At 38.3% G+C, this 19,940-nt stretch overlaps 1 protein-coding gene across 14 annotated transcripts in view; it reads left to right on the top strand.

The window, feature by feature from the left end:
• Positions 1-19,940, top strand: part of LOC126291618 (echinoderm microtubule-associated protein-like 2) — a 552,411-nt gene that overhangs the window by 454,565 nt on the left and 77,906 nt on the right. For 7 of the 14 annotated variants that reach the window (XM_049985164.1, XM_049985159.1, XM_049985155.1 and 4 more), the window contains exon 6: positions 6,205-6,276. The exons of the other annotated variants lie outside the window; for them this stretch is intronic. In XM_049985164.1, coding sequence (XP_049841121.1) covers positions 6,205-6,276 — 72 coding nt within the window. The remainder of the gene's footprint in view (positions 1-6,204; positions 6,277-19,940) is intronic. 14 annotated transcript variants of the gene reach the window in all.

Below are 19,940 nucleotides of genomic sequence, written 5' to 3'. Positions count from 1 at the left end.
ATCACTGATGCTGTCTTGGGCATTTATTGATGTCTTGCCTGACAGCATCTGTTTTAGGTTCTTTCTCTGACAACTGTTCGATTCAAAATTTCTCATTTCATCAGCAATGGTTATCTCAAAGAAGTTATCCTCCATTGCTTGTGACGGACTAAAGTCACTCGGAAGCCTAGCAGTTTATTCTCGCAAACAAGATACGAGTTTATGTGAGATTTTTGCAGTGTTCTGCATCACTGAATTTACGCTCAGCCACAGCCATTTCTCGATCTGTCCCTTGCGTGTGAATTCATTTGTGTTCCTCGAGTCTTGTGTTAGATGATCGTCCTGTAATTGCATTATACCATTTGCCATGAATGCGTAATATTCTGTAAATTCTGCTGTTAATGGATCCCTTTCCCTCTTTGGCCAATTTGAGATACTGAATTCTGTGGTGAGTCTGTAATTCTATGGATCAGTGGGTATTCCATGGACTCCAACAAAAGTGTCCAAAGCCCAACATATCAACATCTTTCAAGAAGAAAATTCAGAGACTATGAGCTACATACTTTAGAAACACATTATAAAGGCGATATACAGACCATCCAAAAAATCAGTGAGACTACAGATCTGTGATGGACAAACAGGATCATTAACAGCAGAAGGAATTTACTTGATACTGTGCCCTTTTGCACTTTATATCTTAATCCAATTGCATATTTAAACAGAGTTAACTTGCAAGTGATTTTTCTTGGCAAGATAACCCACATGTGTCACCATATGGCAGGAAGGAAATGGATACTGTTAGAACACTAATAAATTATACTTTACATGACTTTGATGCAGGATAACAGGTCCAAGATCATTGTCACAAATGAGTAACCTGACACACATTTCTGATCACATCCTTTTTATTTTTTCTTCAGGCACAAGACAAGACTACAAATGTATTCACAGTTCGTACCTTCTACTCACATATAAACTTATACACAATACAGAGCTCAGCCAATTCTGCCATTCCAATATTGTTTAAAATAAAAACTGTTCATCCATTATTTGCCAACAACATGAGATGTTTGCAAAATTTTTAGTATTACAAAGCCATATTCCATTGTTGAGATGCTTAAATATGATTAAAGCCATTAATTTACAAACAGTTATAAACTTTTCTGGTATTTTTGAATGATTAAATCTGGGTCTTAATGTTTTCAATGCACAACTGTTCATGAATTTTGAAATATAACTAATGAAATATATCACGGTTTGTCAATCGCAGCATCCTATTGAAAGGTGATTCTTAGCATTATAGTTAAAACTAAAATGATGAGCATTTACTTTGAATATGTCACTTTTCCTTTCTGCGTTTTCAAAACCAACAAGCATGTAATATTCATAAAGTTGAACTTCCACTTCTTTATTTGTCTAATTGCTGCAGCTTTAGTTTTTGATAGAAAGAGCCACTTAACAAGAGTAACATAAATTAAGTAGCAACCCAGGATGGTTGTTCATATCGGCAGTGAATGAGCATGCATAGAGTGATGCAGAACAGTGTATAAAATTCACTGAATCTCAAGCACTATTTAGTATACCCACTTGTTCCAAAAAGCCGTCAAGATCTAAGAGCATGGTAATTACTTCAAAAAGAAAGTGGGAAACCTGAGGTTAAATGGATGTTGGATTCCTGTATTACAGAGAACAATGGTTGAAGGTAGGAAATGGTAAGGTAAGACATTAACTTCAGTACACATAAACAGTAAAAGATAATGCTTTGAGAATGACAGCCACTCCTACTGGTGAAATATCATAAACTAAGACAGCCAGACATTGAATGAGAGACATGAAATGGATGCCTTCAGGCAATATATCAGAGTTAGTTTTGGCAAACATTCCTAGCCTCTACACCATTTTTCCTTAGTGTGCACCTTCACAAACCTTGCCCACAATGTCTGCATCACTGGGAACTTGTTCCTTACAGTTTTTGACGGGACAGACAATTATACTGCAATCTATACACTCTCTCAACTTGTTTTTAAGCAGCCCTTGTATGGAAACAGACTGATACTGCTAAGCACTCTTTGCTTTAGCTGGAAGCAAGAGGAGAGGAATGAAGGAAATGAGACACCCAAATGATTGAGCAAAGAAATCACTCAAAATCACCTGCTGTGGTCTGAATATTTTGAAAGTGTGTTTGCTTACTTAATAGTAATGACGTGGGACCACAGGGTACCACATTTTTGTTTTCTCAACCCAAATGTAATCTGTAACACAAACTGTTATCAGTTACTGTGCTAGCACATCTCCAAACGTCCCTTTGAAATAAATGCAAATCTTTTGATCTATGGTTTTCACAACACGCACAAATATCTAATACCATTGCACCATCTCAAAAACTTGGTGCCTAAGACATAGAAACACAACATGCACTTCAGATAATTGTTGCAGCATGATTTCACACACACTGTCTCATTCTGCTACACTTAGCATAGTTTAGTGGTGGGTAGTTAGAAATCCAGCTGTCGAACATTTGTTTAGTCTGCTGTAGAAAATTTATGTGACAGCCTCTGTGAAATCATATCTTAAAATGCACAGTGATATTTTACTGGGTGCAGCATGAACATAATGTGGATGAAAATTTTCAGTTTTTAGATATCAGCTCCATCTGTTGGAGGACAAATTTAAATACTTGGTTGAAACAATCACAGAATTTGCAAGAGCTACAAATTTCTTTAAATATATTGTAAGTGGCTTTTATTTGCTAAGACTTGTTAAATTAATTTCCCTCTTAAAAGTTTAAAATTGAACATTTTGTGTATTTTTTAAGCTTACCTGCATCTAACTCTCATTTAAAGTGTTACCAGAATACACAATACACTCACTTATGGTATGGGTTCCTGGAGACAGTCACATACATGCATTCAAAAGCATATACAGGCCAACTTTGCTAAATGAGAGGATTGTGGGGCAAAGAAAGTTGTTTGGACATATGGTCAGAAATGTGGTACACCATGAGGTGCAGCCACTTGCAGCTGGAGATAAAAGATGTTTGACAGTGTAGGTTTGAGTGATACAAAGCACACTTGAGGATGCACCAGGCAAGTGGGAATGTGCTGTCTGTGCTAGTGTTTTCCTGGTATGTTGGCAGAGAACCATCAGCACTGTTTCATCCTCAGTGTGTGTTTGGGGATTACTGGTGACCACCCATAACACCAGTCATCGTTCCAAGTCTCTCAAAAAAGGCGTATCGGCGTTCGTGCAGGAAACCCTACTTCTGCAGCTGGAAGGAGGCAGCCCTACCTCTGCAGCTGGAAGACACGTGTTCTGTGGTATGAATGGTAATGTGGCTATTACATGATGATGCTCCAGGTAACTCTCGTATTTCCCTGTGGAGGCATCTCAATAACATATACTATGACCACACATTGCAGCTGAAATGGTGCTGATAGTTCACTGTCACTGGATCACTAAAACATTAGTACAGACAGAACATTGCCACTTACAATACATGTATGATTTCGACTATTGAAACCTACACTATCAAAGATCTTTATCTCTACCTTCAAGTTGGTGTAACTTGACTTAGAATGTGTGTCAGGCTACAGGTCCATGTGACCTTTTTTGCACCTCATTCTTTAAGGGACCATTTCCTGCAGTTTGTCTGCATTTTGCAACAGCACCATGTATATTTTGTATTGGGCAGCACAGCCACAACCGCAACAATAACAACTTGAGACTAAGTTTCCCTTGTAGTCAGTCTGATTACCACACACTTTCCTTCCCTTCTACATGCATAATGCATAAATAGCATTTTCTTGAGAAACAGTGGTAACAGGAACTAGCAGAGTGCCTTGTCTTGACAGTTGACAGACAGATTATTTGAAAAGAATAAAATTTCTGTACCAGTACTAGAAATTTTTAAGGTTGGTCAGCGTATTCTCTATCTTTAAATTAAATTATTTAAAATTATTTTAATTATCTTTAAACAATTGATAATTGAAATGTACATGATTAAATTACAATAAATGAATGTGTACATTAAAAGCAAAGCATTGATGTATATTAACACAATGATTTGTTTTAATGATAAATAGTCTATAGAAGCATACTTAAAGGTGCATGTACTTAAATCCATTTGTGCCTGTGACATTTGCAAATTAGAAATATGACTTCAAAAATGCTGAGTGGCCAAAAGTCTTTGGAAGGCACTGTGATAAGGCAGTCATCAGCTGCCTGAAAGATTTCCAGGTGCCAAAACCATAAAAATCTGTGATATTGATTTCTTTTATATCAAATGAAAGCAGTAACTGTTCTTTTCTCTTTCACCTTTTCAATAATAAACTGTTATTATGCATAGTTACAAAGTTCTGGACTGAATGGATGTAAAATCAACTCTCATTCAGATTATACACAACTTTTCATTGTATATGTTAGCCATTATTATTATACTTGTTAATTGGTGGGTCATATTGTGTCATATTCTAAGGCTTCCCTTATGCAATCTGTGCAATGTCGGTAGCTCCATGCCATACTTGCTGTGATGTAAGGGGATCTGCTGTACGCCACCCCAAGAGTACCTCAAACAAAAAATACAATACAATACATTACAAGACAAAACACCTATTTGGATTAACACAAAATATGCTATACCTAAAAATGATGTTCTTTTTTCATACTTAAACCTCATCACTATTGTAATGAAATTGATTACAAAGACACTTACTCATTCATGGATGGTGGGGATACAGAACAGTCTGCACCATTTAATACTTTCGGGGAAAAAAGTACCATAACACCACATTTGGCAAAAAGTGACACCGAATTTGGCAAAAAATAGCACCAAAAAAGGGCAATATATAACACCAAAAGTGACAAACAAAAAATAACAATGCAACTGGCAAACTAATGCCTAATTTGATAAAAAATAGTACCAAAATTGGCCAAAAATGACATTGAAATTACAAACAATACTGAGTGTTGCAAAAAACATCAACACTGAAACTGGTAAGAAAAACCAACACCAAAACTAGTGAAAAATAACACTGAAATGGCAGAAGATAATCCTGAATTTGTTAAAAAAAAAGAATATCACCAATTTGGCAAAAACAGCACCAAAAGTGGAAAAATAAATATGAGAATTGCAGAAGATAACACCAAATTTTATAAAACAAAAGGTCACTGGATTTGGCAAAACGAAAAACACTTCAAACTGATAAATAAAATTTCACTTAAATCGGCAAAAAAAACACTAAATTTGGCAAAAACTCGCCAAATTATCCACATTCATAAAATAAATTTTACCAAGAACACACATACTCTCCATGAAAGCCTATATTCAACTTCTGGCAGTTTAAAACTGTGTGCCAGACCAAGACTCTAACTCAGAACTTAATATCAGGAGGTTGGAGATGAGGTACTGGTGGACTTTCAACTGTAACGACAGGTCATGAGTCGTGCTCGAGTAGCTCAGTCAGTAAAGCAATCGCCCACAAAAGGCATAGATCCTGAGTTTGAGTCTCGGTCTGGCACACAATTTTAATCTGCAAGGAACTTTCAAATCGGCGCACATTCTGCTGTAGAGTGAAAATTTCATTCCGGAAAACATATATTGGATATAGGATATAGCTGGATATTCATCGCACATTTATGCTTGTCCTGTGCAGGGGTTTACAAGTGTGCTAACATGCTACAATATTAAAGACTCATCATAGACACTATTGAGCTGAGAGACCCGAATTCTTATGTTATTTCGTATGTGTTATGACCACTCGTGTGTGCAGCACAGTTTATCTCTCCATGTTCACATTCCACTCACAATGTTTTGCCATGTTTGCTGCATGCCTGTCTGTAACAGACTGTTCAAGTATTGTGTCTGTATACATGCCATGTGCCACTTTTAGCCACAACATTCACACGTTGTGTGTCTTCAAATGGGATAGCCCTTCCTGTGACATTTGGCCACTCTGCTTATGTCTGTTGTCAATTTCATATGCTTGTCTGTAAACAGTACCTTGTGGCATGTTGCACTAGAATATTTTGTTTAGTCACCATAGCCTTAAATCAGCATTCTGTACATAGTAATCATCCATGCTGTTTCTTACATGATGCTTTTAAAGATGTTGACTGTTACAGTGAAAAGGCACCGAGTCAGTAGAGTGCTATGTGATAGTGTTGCACCGCTGGCAGAGGAGTTGCATGCCTGCATGCTGCATGTTTTGTTCTGGTCTCTTGTTCTAGACTTGCGACCAAGTCTCTGTTTAATCTGCACCTGCGCTCTCAAATGCAGGGACAGCACCAGCTAAAGCACGGGTATGCACCATCTCAGTCTTTGTCTCTGCTTCTCTTTTTGCACACATTTCACTTTGCAATCGCTGTAGCACACCACATTTTTGCTGTACCACTAGTTTAAGGATATGTTTTATACTTAAAGAATGTTTTATAGTGTGTTTGAAATTAAGAAAGCAATTGTTTTATCTCAACATAATTTGAAAAACACACACACACACGCACATTCACAGACAGTACATGTGCTTTAAACTGTTTTATTCTACCTTTTTTTATTTACTTTTATTTGAGCCTCTGTGGACTATGTGTTAACAATAAGTATCATTTTTAGTATCTACGTCTAGTTGTTCTACCAATATGGTAATAGCAGGTCCACCTTGATGATGAGAATACTTTATGAAGATTGGACACACTCATCGCAGGGAGTTAGCAACAAGTATGTGTGAAATATTTTAAATGCACAAGAAATATATTTGACATTTGTGTAAGTGTTAAAGCCATGGATAAAACACTCATTCTAAACACATGGAACAACTTCAACCAAATTTTGAACACTATGTTAGTTATGGTCTGAAAAGAAATACTGTGGGGTAAGCCCCATCAGCCTCCTATTGAGGTGAGTATGATAACATGGTGAGACAAGGGAGATGGAGACATTTGGGAGGGACAAGATGGTCAGAGAGAGGAGGAGGGGCAAATGGACAGAGGTGGGGGAAAGAGGAGATGGACAGAGAAAGGAAAGCGGAAGAGATGGACAGAGAGGGGGGCAAAGAGAGATCCAGAGAGAGGGAGAGGAGGAAATGGACAGAGAAAGCGAAGAGGAAATTAACAGAAGGGGGGGGGGGAGGAGAAGATGGCCTAATAAAAGAGTAGAATAAATACATATCTGGGCCACACCAGGTACTCAGTTTTAATAGGAAGTGAACAGAATGCCAGTGTGGTTTTATCATATCACAGTGAAACTCATAGTTCCACTACAAGTGGTTACTCTGTAACTAGGAGATATGGTATGTAATACAACTTTTGTACTGTAATTATATAGACAAAGTTTTTAGCTTTGTAGCATTGTAAGCTCAGGATTAAAATCCGATTATAATTCATATTTATTGTTTAACAAATCTGGCAATATGCAACATTGCCCAAAGTCAGTGACTTTGAAATAAAAACTGCCATCAACAGATAGAAAATTAGTCTATTTTGAAAACATTTTGTTTTATGAGGTGTATTTGTTGGCGACAACTTGCCTTCAGATGACAAAATATTTAGTGCTTCTGATAGAGACGTAGAATGTACACAACACTGTCCTGCCTTTCAGAACTAATAGTTCCTTCCCTGGGGAAGAGAGGGGGTAGTCTCATCCCTCACATCCTGGCGTCTGAGTGACCTGCCTTACCTTTTTAAACTTCCCCAACCTATCATTCTTAGAGGAATGGACTAATAGTTCCAAAAGCTAGGTCAGTGTTGTGTAGTTTTACTTTTCTACATTTGTGTATCAGCAGCACTAAATATTTTGTCTGGTGTAAGGAAGGCCTGGCTAGAAATTCTGTCTTATAATTTTATAGTTTCCTTGACTGAATTTTACTTTTGATATGAAAACTTTCATTTTTTATAACCAAACTCAATTCAACAATAACACTGCAGTATCAGTGGGTTTTACGTTCTTTCACTTTCTCTGTTCCTTACGTGCCACTACAAAAATAACCTGTTTTATTTCCTTGCACACAATGTCCTGGTTTAGCCTTGATTTGATTGCTAACTATTTAAAAAAAACTTCATCTTTCTGTGTACACAAGTAGCTATTCAGTCTTTTGTAACTGTATAGTATTATAGAGAACTGAGTTGGACTTGGTGAAGTGTGAACCTGCATACCATAAAGTCCCAGGATCAAATTGTGGTCATCTTTCAATCTGCCTTTAACCTAACATTAACCTCTTAATGAGGTGAAGATATGCCAGGCACAACATGTGGTCCAGATTCCACTGTAAACTACAGGTCCACTTTCCCGGAAAAGATTACTGGGGTAGCTTAAGGACACGCAAGTCAGAGGAGTGATGTCTGATGAAAAGAACTTGCAAACAGGCAACTCAACAATGCCTTTGAGAGTCTCCCATCCAATCATACCATGTGACTTTGCTTTATTGAGGACTGAGCAGTTGCTCATTTAGACTTAAATGTCATGCTTTTAAAGTGGGTACCTAGTAAAAAGAGGTCAACACGTGACATTTTATATGAGGGGCAGCCATAAAGTTTTAATAGTCACATTGAAAAAATATGGTCATGTAGTTAATGTTTTGTATGCTTGTGGGTACATGTCTACATTCCTCATGCACACTGAAATTTCTGTGCCACAGTATTGTAGCATTCTACTAGGGAAATGAAAACAAAATGGTTCCAGGCACATTTGTGAAGTGGAGCACCGTGTGGGAGTTGCACCGTGTGGGAGTTGCACCACATCCAAACCATTTCACCAAGCTAGGTGGTGCAGTGGTTGGCACACTGGACTCCCATTCAAGAGGATTACAGTTCAGATCCCTTTCTGATCATCCTCATTTATGTTTCTCTAAATTGCTCTGGGCAAACACCGGAATGGTTCCTTAGAAAGAGCAGGCCAATTTCCTTCTCCATTCTTGAAATAATGTGAGCTTATGCTCCATCACTGATGGCCTTGTTGTCAATGAGACACTGAATCTTAATCATTCTTCCTTCTTTCAGATTACTACTTTAGTTATCTGCATTGGCATGACACAGCTGCAACTTTTCTGCTGATGCCAAGAATAAATTACTGCATTATACAATTGCCACACAACACTCAAGTTTTTCAGTGTAGCTACACCATTTTGTTTTTGTTCCCCAAGCACAGTGCTGTGATACTGTGGAATGGGGATCTCAGTGTGCACAAGGACTGCAAGCATTTATCTGCAGACAAAGAAAAAGTTTTTAAAATTTTGTTCCTGTGGAGGTCCACTGCTTCTAAATGTTTAACAAAAGAAAACCTGGTCCTTAGTAGCCTGTAATGTAGATGATCTTTATTTCAGTTTTGCAATTAGCTGATTTCAAGGACTTGTTATTTTCAAGCACTTCTGTAGTATTATGTATTACAGGTCGTAACTGTCAATTATTTTTCTCTACTCATAAAAAGTAGACATTATCTTCTGTCTGTACATTGTGAGTGGATTCACAATAATGTGACAACTGTGACAACTTCAAACATCATAATTATGTAATGTATAAAGTTGTTACAGCATTATGCTGTACAAAATGTGACTTGCTTACTTTTTTATTTCATCTTTGATGGATTTGTGAATACTAATAATAATAATTGTGAAACCAGTTGCTGGAAAAATATGCAAACAGTTGCTTGTTAAGTGTATAAAGGCATGTTGTTTACTTTTGTAACATAAATATCAGTTGTGTTTTATGCAGTAAGGCAAAATCCTAGGCGAAATATAATTAGTCGTATGAAAAAAGTAAAACACCATATTTTTAAAAAAAATGGTGGTTAATTAACTAGCACACAGATAAGATCTGATGTATAGATTGGAAATGCTGATCACCAAACTGTTGTACAAGAAAATCTTGCAATGCCATAAACAGTATGATGTCGTGAATCGAAAAAATCTGTGTTTCTCTCTGTTCAAAAGGTTTAGTAGGGTCTGCAGTTGAGATTATCAGAATTGTTAAGAGTGTAGCATCTTTTTTTTAGTTGGCTCACATGTAGGTGACATGCAAGCACACCAGCTTGTCTGCGAAATGAACATCTGGTGTTCAGAGTATCTCTCTCCATATGATATGGATGTCTGAGAAATGTTTCAGTTTGAGGACACTGCTAAATGTTGTTAATTCTTGTCTGAAGTATTGTTGGTAATGACTTGTGGCACTCAGAAAGGTACAGAGGCACACAAGACCTATCAGTTAACTCACTGTAAGTTTACAGAGTAAAATAACTTACTGGACTGTATGTATCGAAATGCTGGTATCCATGAAGGGACCTCTGCAGGTCATTTGGTTCTCAACTTCACACTATATTCTTGCTGTTTTCTTTTTGTGCATTTGTTAGTTAATGGGCGTTAGCTGCATTGCTCCATATGATAACAGGGAGTGAATGTATGCAAAATATTATGGCAATTTATATCTGGTCAGCAAGATAATGGGAAATGTTTCTTGCTGCATAGCAAAATGCTTCTTGGTGCACAGCAAATGGAAAAGTCATTTCTTGATAAGCTTATCACTGCGTTTATTCCATGTACAACTGTTGTCTTACCACAGCAGGAAATTTTGGATTTGTGTTTCTGTATGGCAAGTGATCAACGTTACATATTATTCGTATGTGCAAGTCTTTATTATTATGCTTCAGCTTCACAAGTAGTGTGCACCTATTTATTTTAGTTTGTTGCTTATTCTTTGGGTCATGTACACATCAGTTATTATGTCCAGCATGTTAAATATTATTATTATTATTATTATTATTATTATTATTATTATTATTATTATTAATGCCACATGGCCAATAGCCTGGTACAAATCTTTCAGCTGGATGCTACTATGGCGATTTTCATCTATCTGAGCCAACAGCACCCAGCATACGCAGACCCATCCAAGTACTAACCTGACCCGATGATGTGTAAATTTGGCCATCAGGTGAGAACCAGTGTCTCCAGCAAAGCAAGGCCATTGCTGTTCTTCATACTTAATGAGGGACAGAGCATTTTACAGAGTGATTCTTTGGAGAATGACTTAGTAACAGTGTATGGTTTATTTCAAGACTGTGTTGTCATCACTGTAAAAGTGCCTTCCTCCAATATCTCACTTAAAGTTAAAAATCAAGTGGTAAGCAGAAAGAGTGAGATCAGGACTGCACAGCAGGTGATCCAACTGCTCCCAACAAAATTGCTGAACAAGGTTTTGAATGACACAAGCAGAATGGGGATGTGCATTATCATGAAGCAATACAATGCCTTAACTGGCCATTCCACATCTTTTTTGTTTTGAATTGCACACCAAAGTTATCCCATTGTTCCACAGTATCATACCATGTTGAAGTTGTCACCTGGGAAGGAACTCAACAAGTAGACTGCCCTGTGTGTCCCAGTGCACATGATTGCTTGTGCTGATAATGTTGTTTTAAATTTTCTTTTTTTTTGGGGGGGGGGGGGGGGGGGGAGGGGGGATTGTGAGTGCCTCCACTCCATTTGATTCTGGAGTGACATGACAAACTCAGATTCCATTACCGGTCACAATTCTGTTAAAGAATTCATGTTACTCATCACTTTGTTTGGAAAGAAATGTCAAAGCACTGGCCATGTTGCTTTATTTTGTGGACATCTATAAGAATTTTCAGAACCCAACTAGAATTGATATTGTATATGTGGTGTCCGTTCTTTCAGACATGTCTGAAAGAACAGACACCATTTTCATCCAAGAGCCACTATGAATAAAGACACAGATGTATTACAGACATTGGCTGTGAGTGGGTATTGTCTTAAATCAGCGGGGAAAGTTGAATATTTGTGCTGTACTGTGATTTGAACCTGTCTCTCCTGCTTACTAGGTGGATGCTCTGACTACTGACTCAAACTCAGGTCTCCTGCTTTGTAGGCAGATGCCCTAGTAAGTAGGAGACGTGCATTGAAATCTTTGTCCAGCTCAAATTTTCAATTTTCTCCATTGATTTAAATCAATGTCCCATCACAACCAATGCCTGTAATACCTTTGTGTCTTATGAATTAATTTGTGAAAATTTAAGTGATTTGTGGCAATCTCATGCAAAACAGTTTTTTTGAAATTTGTGGAAGCTGATCACAGAGCATTGTTATTGTGAACTGTCTGTTTTCACAAATTTTCTCATACACTTTCCCAACCAAACTGTCATTGATAATAGAAGGCTACTCACTCCATGGTTTGTCATGAACATTGGTGCATCCATCATAGAATTGTCTCACCTAGCTTATCACTGTTTCATCAGTCATTTCATATTCACCAATAAGTTGACAATGAATTTCAGGTGGCTTAATAAACTTTGTGTCAGAAAACAGTATTACACGATGCACTTCAGTCGGTGGGCTCAGAAATTGACCTAAACATTTTGAATGCTCACAAATTAGTGTAAGCACAATATAAACCAGGTGCAGTGCTATTACTGGAAAGACAACAAAGAAAAGGGAAAAGTATGAATGTGTGGCACTGCAACACTAGTGCTGCGGTGATGGTAGAATGAAATGGTACTTGCTTTTCGTACACACATTTTGTTATTTGTTATTTCAACAATGGATCATTAACACATTCATTCATTCATTCATCTTCTGTAGATGCTATCAAGAAAGAGATGTGGAAAAAATGGAGGTGCACATTAACATATGAAAAAACATCATAGAATCCTAATATTTCTTTAACATTAAACTGTCACTATAATGCTTAGAGCTATTCACACTGGTGCCATATAAATTTGAGTGTATTAGTGATAAAGCTGCTACTTTGAAACAGCTGCTGCCTCCTCAGTTTTACTTGATAGCTGTTGTTTTTCTGCTATTAGTTGCTTAATATTTAATTGATCACAATGATGCTACCCAAAGAAAAATATTTTTCACGTCTGTAAATAATGAGCACTATTTATAGCTATGTTCCATGTAGCTAAGAGAAGATTTCAGTACTTGAATCCATACTGATAATTTTTAGAGTGTGGTTAACGATAGTAATTCTGTGTAGCACAGTAGCCTGGTGCAAGTCTTTCAACTGGAAGCCACTTGAGCAACTTGTGTGTCCCTAACCAGCAGCATTTATCCAATCATGGAAATGAGGCCTACAATATATAATAGAATCTTAACTGTGTGACATTTCTATTGAATCACCACATTATTGAAAGGTGAAGGCTAAGTTAAAAGTGGATTAAAAAAAACATCTGTGCTCCAAGCAGTACTTGATCCCACAACTTTTCAGTTTCCATGTATGCATTTTGCTGCTAATGTGTGGCTGTGTGTGTGAATGTGTGTACTTTTACCAGAAAAAGAGCTATTGTGAAGAGTGTTTCCTCTTATGTGTTTACATGCTCCACATATCAGTCGGGTATAAGTGAGTGTTTGCCTTTCCCATATTTTGCACATTGTTCTGTCCAGGAATTTCCATTTTTGTTATACTGTGTAACAAATGAGTCAATTTACATTCATAATACTGTCTTATGGTGAAAATATGGCAACTTGCTGATAATTTACATGAATGCCCTTCACATTAATCTTAAGAACTCATCTATTTTCTAAACGTTCCTCACATTATTGGGTCTGCGGTCACAGATTTTTGTGGCTGAAGTCTTACTGCTTTCTGTCACACAGTGAAGTTTAGTGATTGGTTTGATATGGTGAATGGACAGCACCTGCTATTTACAATATGAAATAGCTTTTTTTCAAGAGTGCATAAGAAAAACAGCATTGTATACTGGGGTAAAACAAATGAGTTTGTTGTTAACAAGTGTCTATTTATTCGGGAAGATGGAGGCTCCAGTCTCTGTCTTGATGTCCTGATTTAGGTTTTCTGTGGTTTCTGTAAACTACTTTGGGCAAATCCCAGTTGCTTCTTCTATTCTACTACTACTACTGCTGCTGCTGCTGCTGCTGCTGCTGCTGCTGCTGCTGCTGCTGCTTGGGTGATAACCTGTACAAGATATTTATCCTAGTATCATATTTATGAATGTTACTGTTGTTGTCTAAACACAATCCATTGTTATGACTTTTTATTGGTCCAATTTTATTATACATCACAAATTGCACAATTAATAGTGACAGGTCAAAATGAGGATACAATCTTATTTAGTGTCAGCCACGAAGTGAAAGTAAGTAGGTGTAATCTAAGTTTATTAGTAGCTTTTTAAGGACAGGTCAAAAAAAGATATAACAACACATAGTATCTGCAAAATAGTACCTATATTAAAATTAGATACCTATTCTTAAAATATAATTTTTTAAAGTAACATTTATTTTACATCCTCAGAAATTCTTTCACAGAAAAGAAACAGTGCTTCATTAGTAATACCTTCAGTTTCATTTTAAATATTTGACTTCCCCTGGTATCGTATCGTGTAGTATCACACCATTGTTAATTATACTCCTCTGATAGGATGCTACCCTGGAATATGTTCGGTATATTTTTGATTTCTCTCTGGTATAGTGACTGTGAACATGATTGTACTGTAGTAGTTTGCCTGTTATCAAGTGGTAGTTCCTGGGGAACAAGATAGTTTCATAAATGAATACACGTGGAATATTCAGGACACTGAGCTCTGTAAAGTGAAATTTACATGACTCTCTCTTTTTAAGTCCACAGTTATTCTTAGAGCTTTTTTTCTCTTTTTTTTCTAAAAAAGAGAAAAACTGTGCACAATATGCCTGCAATACTCTTATTTTGCTTGTAAACAACAAACGTAACAGTGGATTAAATGAAATATTAGGCCACTGTCATTGTGTCTAATTGTTTACAGGACAGTTTTTGTAGAGTGCTGTGTGTTCTCAGTACTTCATATGAATGTGTTGTGTTGATTATGCTTGGTGTGATAATTGTCAATGGATATCTTTTGAAGCATTACATTTAAAGTCAGAAGAACAAGTGTCTTGAGAACTGAGTTTCCCTTTGTGCATACTTTGCAGTCCACCCGTGGGAAAGCATAGCTGACCTGGGAAGTCCCTTGACCTTGAGCAGTGCTGCTTGGTTGCTGGTGCATTTACTATGACTGTACCAATGGTGGAAGTATGGGGAAGTGAAGCAGTAGTAGTGGTGGGGGCAGGTGGCAGGATGGAGAGTGTTGGAAGGGGAAGGGAGGGGATGAGGAAGTGGAGGGGAGTTTTGAGAGGAGGGGGGGAAGGTGACGTCATGCGTGGCTGTGTCAGTGGTCTGTGTGGGCACAACAGGTTGCACCAGTGTAGTGGGCACTGCAGTGGCAGCAGCAGCGATGGACACAGAGTGAGTCATGTCTCAGGTTTAGCTGATGTGCTCTTCTCCCAGAATTTAATACACTTTAGGCCTACTTTCTGCCCCAGATGTTACATTTTTCACTACTATTTTCGGTTCAGCAGTATTGTGTAATTACCGGTGTGTTTGTAAACAAAAAGTTCTCTGTTTACACTTCTTAGAACGTTGAAAGTTACTTCAGTGTTTGATTTCATATTTTAATCTAACTGTAGCAGCTTTCTTCTTTGTTCTGTTTGTCAACAGTTTTTGTGAAGTGATTTTTTAAATGTGCCTATGTGGCATCTTGGAAGTGCAAAGTTACTAGTGTCAAATATGTGACAGTTGATTTTGTAATGTAAAGAAAGATGATTATTTTTGTTAATATATTACAGCTGGTTTTGTTGAGGAAACAGGAATAGTATCAGCTTTGTTGTTTCTCTCTGCCCTTATTACATTATTGTTTTCCAACAGTCATTTCTATAATCATTATTTTCCTATTTTTCAATCAGACAGATTTTCCATTTAACCCATCTCCTAATATTGACTTCATTACTATGCACCATTTTACGTAATTTGTATAGCATTCTTTCTCTTTGTGAAGCAATATTAAATAAACATAGTCGTTTTTGAGTGAAGGTTAAGTAAATTTAACACGATACATTTTGAAGAGTAGGAAAGCTGGAAATCCAATCAGACTCTGAGAGAGAGAGAGAGAGAGAGAGAGAGAGAGAGAGAGAGAGAGAGCATTAATTGGCATATTTAGGTCGGAGAGACCATAGGAAGTGCTGTATCAGTGCAGGCAGGAAGTGCCAGGTGGCAGTGATAATTAGCTCTGTGGTTGCTGGACTGTGCAGGTGCACTTGTTGTGGCCTGTGCTGCCTTTTTCAAACTGAGTGCTTGGTTCACAAGTCTGCTAATCAGTTATAGTTCAATAGGAAACAATAGTCACTTTAATTGAGTCTCATATGTATAGTAAGCTACATAAGAAATTATATTGTTCAATAGAAATCCGACTTATTCCATAATTTAAAGTGTGTCATCTATGAAGAATGATGTTAATGTAACATTTGATTTTTGAAAATAATTTTTGGCCAATAATGCAAGCTGTTAAAAGATCAGAATATAGTATGACATGTGCCTTTGGCAAGGAACATGAGTGACCTGTCTTTAATGACTTTTGTGAAAGTGTACAACATAGGCACTTCATAGTGTCATGTCTGTGAATTGTAACCCATTCCATGTCTTTGAGTTTTCCCACCATGGAGTGTGAAAGAATGAATACATTATTTAGCCACACCAATCACTTCTCACCACGTCATTCTCCTTATTAATGAATTTGGCTGCAATTGCCATATTTGCTGGGCCTGGTCTCCTGATCACTCACTCACTCACTCACTCACTCACTCACTCACTCCCGACCTTCAGGAAAGCAGACACTCCCCTTTCTCACTGACTTGTCAGACACACTGTCGCCCATCATACATTGCCACTATCCAACAATGAATATCAACAAGTTTAACCTCTTCAGCAGTCAGAAATATGATAACATCTCACTGCTCCTCAATTGTTGAATTTTGCAGTGTGAATGCCACAATGTCCTTGCATGCAATCCCCTGTCAGATGGATGGGACATAAAACTTTCCGTTTCTCTCTTTCATCATGTGCCCACACAAGCACATGACAATGCCAGACACTTCATTTGGGTTCCTAGATGTCCCACTACATTACCAGCATTTCCAAATTTCAAATTATTTGATTGTTACAACGTTTTCTACCATTCCATTTCAACACTCCTTATAAATATGCTGTTGACTCTTCAAGAACAGTAATTGTACATTCCCCAATACAGAAAAGTAAAGTGCCAGAAGGCAATGAGGAAACAAAATTAAATTTCATGGGTTGTGAGATTGGTGTTATTTCAGTGATACCACTGTCAAGTCAAATTTATGAAGAATATGACAGTATGAACCCATTTACCAATATAACACTGCACCCACTCTGGCCTGGATGCATGCACAGGTTCGCCCAGGACAGGTGTTGAGGCAAGGTGGCATACTACTGTTGTAACTGGTGAATCTACATCTACATCTACATCTACATCTACATTTACCCTCCCCAAGCCACCCAATGGTGTGTGGCGGAGGGCACTTTACGTGCCTCTATCATTACCTCCCTTTCCTCTTTCAGTAGCGTATGGTTCATAGGAAGAACGACTGCCGGAAAGCCTCCGTGCATGCTCAAATCTCTCTAATTTTACATTCGTGATCTCCTCGGGAGGTATAAATAGGGGGAAGCAATATATTTGATACTTCATGCGGAAACACACCCTCTCGAAACATGGACAGCAAGCTACACCGCGATGCAGAGCGCCTCTCTTGCAGAGTCTGCCACTTGAGTTTGCTAAACATCTCCGTAACGCCATCACGCTTACCAAATAACACTGTGAAGAAACGCGTTGCTCTTCTTTGGATCTTCTCTATCTCCTCTGTCAACCCGACCTGGTACGGATTCCACACCGATGAGTAATACCCAAGTATAGGTCGAACGAGTGTTTTGTAAGCCACCTCCTTGGTGATGGACTACATTTTCTAAGGACTCTGCCAATGAATCTCAACCTGGTACCCGCCTTACCAACAATTAATTTTATATGATCATTCCACTTCAAATCGTTCCGCATGCATACCCACCAGATATTTTACAGAAGTAACTACTACCAGTGTTTGTTCCACTATCATATAATCATACAATAAAGGATCCTTCTTTCTATGTATTCGCAATACATTACATTTGTCTATCTTAAGGGTCAGTTGCCACTCCCTGCACCAAGTGCCTATCCGCTGCAGATCTTCCTGCATTTCGCTACAATTTTCTAATGCTGCAACTTCTCTGTATACTACAGCATCATCCACGAAAAGCCACATGGAACTTCAGACACTATCTGCTAGGTCATTTATATATATTGTGAAAAGCAATGGTCCCATAACACTCCCCTGTGGCACGCCAGAGGTTACTTTAGCATCTGTAGACGTCTCTCCATTGAGAACAACATGCTGTGTTCTGTTTGCTAAAAACTCTTCAATCCAACCACACAGCTGGTCTGATATTCCGTAAGCTCTTTCTTTATCAAGCGACAGTGCGGAACTGTATGGAACGCCTTCCGGAAGTCAAGGAAAATGGCATCTACCTGGGAGCCTGTATCTAATATTCTCTGGGTCTCATGAACAAATAAAGCGAGTTGGGTCTCACACGATTGCTGTTTCCGGAATCCATGTTGATTCCTACAGAGTAGATTCTGGGTTTCCAGAAACGACATGATACGCGAGCAAAAAACATGTTCTAAAATTCTACAACAGATTAACGTCAGAGATATAGGTCTATAGTTTTGCACATCTGCTCGACGGCCCTTCTTGAAGACTGGGACTACCTGTCCTCTTTTTCCAATCATTTGGAACCTTCCGTTCCTCTAGAGACTTGAAGTACATGGCTGTTAGAAGGGGTGCAAGTTCTTTCGCATTCTCTGTGTAGAACTGAATTGGTATCCCGTCAGGTCCAGTGGACTTTCCTCTGTTGAGTGATTCCAGTTGCTTTTCTATTCCTTGGACACTTATTTCGATGTCAGCCATTTTTTCGTTTGTGCAACGATTTAGAGAAGGAACTGCAGTGGGGTATTCCTCTGTGAAACAGCTTTGGAAAAAGGTGTTTAGTATTTCAGCTTTACGTGTGTCATCCTCTGTTTCAATGCCCTTGATACTGGCACTGGGAAAAAGTTGACATCCATTCTGTTCTGGCACATGATATCACAGACAGATATGGAGATTTTGCTGGGTAGGAAGAGCTTAAACATCACTCAGTTCAAACACAAAAGTTGTGTCAACAGGCATTGTGCTAATGAAAAAAAAAAACACCACGGTACTATCACTTGAGAGGTAACATGAGGACACAACATGTGCGCGATGTACCGTTCTGCCTTTAGAATTCTCTCAATTGCTAGCAGCCATGACCTAAAGTCACACCTGTTGGCTCCTCACATCATGACACTGCTGTCTCTCTCCAGAACATTGGAAGAATGCGACCTCTTCCCAAGTCACAGCCATACTCGCAGACTGTGGATCTCCTAGGATAGTGCCAAAATCCAACTCATTATTGAACACAATGTGATGTCATTGTTTAATGGTCCATGCTTCCTAGTCATCCCACCTCTGCAAATGCAGCCATGCTGTGCAGTTAACAGTACCGTACATAAGAGACAGCTATTCACTAGTGTAGGTGCTGCTAGTCTCTGACTATTGGTGTGGGGTGAAACTAAGTTGCGTGGTGTCCATTACTCATTCTGGGGTGGCAACTGTGGAAGTGAAAGGATTAAAATGTGTTTTGTACATTTAATGGGGATCCAGCCTTGTGGTGGTCAGAAGTGATAGACTGGAACCTTGATGACCAGTACGCCAGCCAAGGATTCATGTGCAGGCCGACACTGGGTAGGGGCACATCCAAATGTCCCTCAACTCTGGATGTCACACAGGTTTGCCGGTGGCCATAATTGAGTCCTCCAATGAGGTCCTTCCAATGCTGCTTCATATGCTGCTAACTCTCTTTTACAAGTACACAGCATCTCTGTATCCTTCAGTGATCACTCAACATGTGACACTGTTCGTGCCGCTCATTACACTACCAGGCCTAGTAACAACAATAAACATCAACAACAGTAAATCACTCTGGTGGCAGTTCTACCTCTCGCAGAGAAATGCAACTCGTAAATA

The sequence above is a fragment of the Schistocerca gregaria genome, chromosome 9 (assembly GCF_023897955.1).
Source record: "Schistocerca gregaria isolate iqSchGreg1 chromosome 9, iqSchGreg1.2, whole genome shotgun sequence".
In the NCBI taxonomy this organism is placed as follows: domain Eukaryota; kingdom Metazoa; phylum Arthropoda; class Insecta; order Orthoptera; family Acrididae; genus Schistocerca; species Schistocerca gregaria.
Note: the sequence above shows the minus strand (reverse complement) of the source record. Positions and strands in the feature narration are given on the sequence as shown.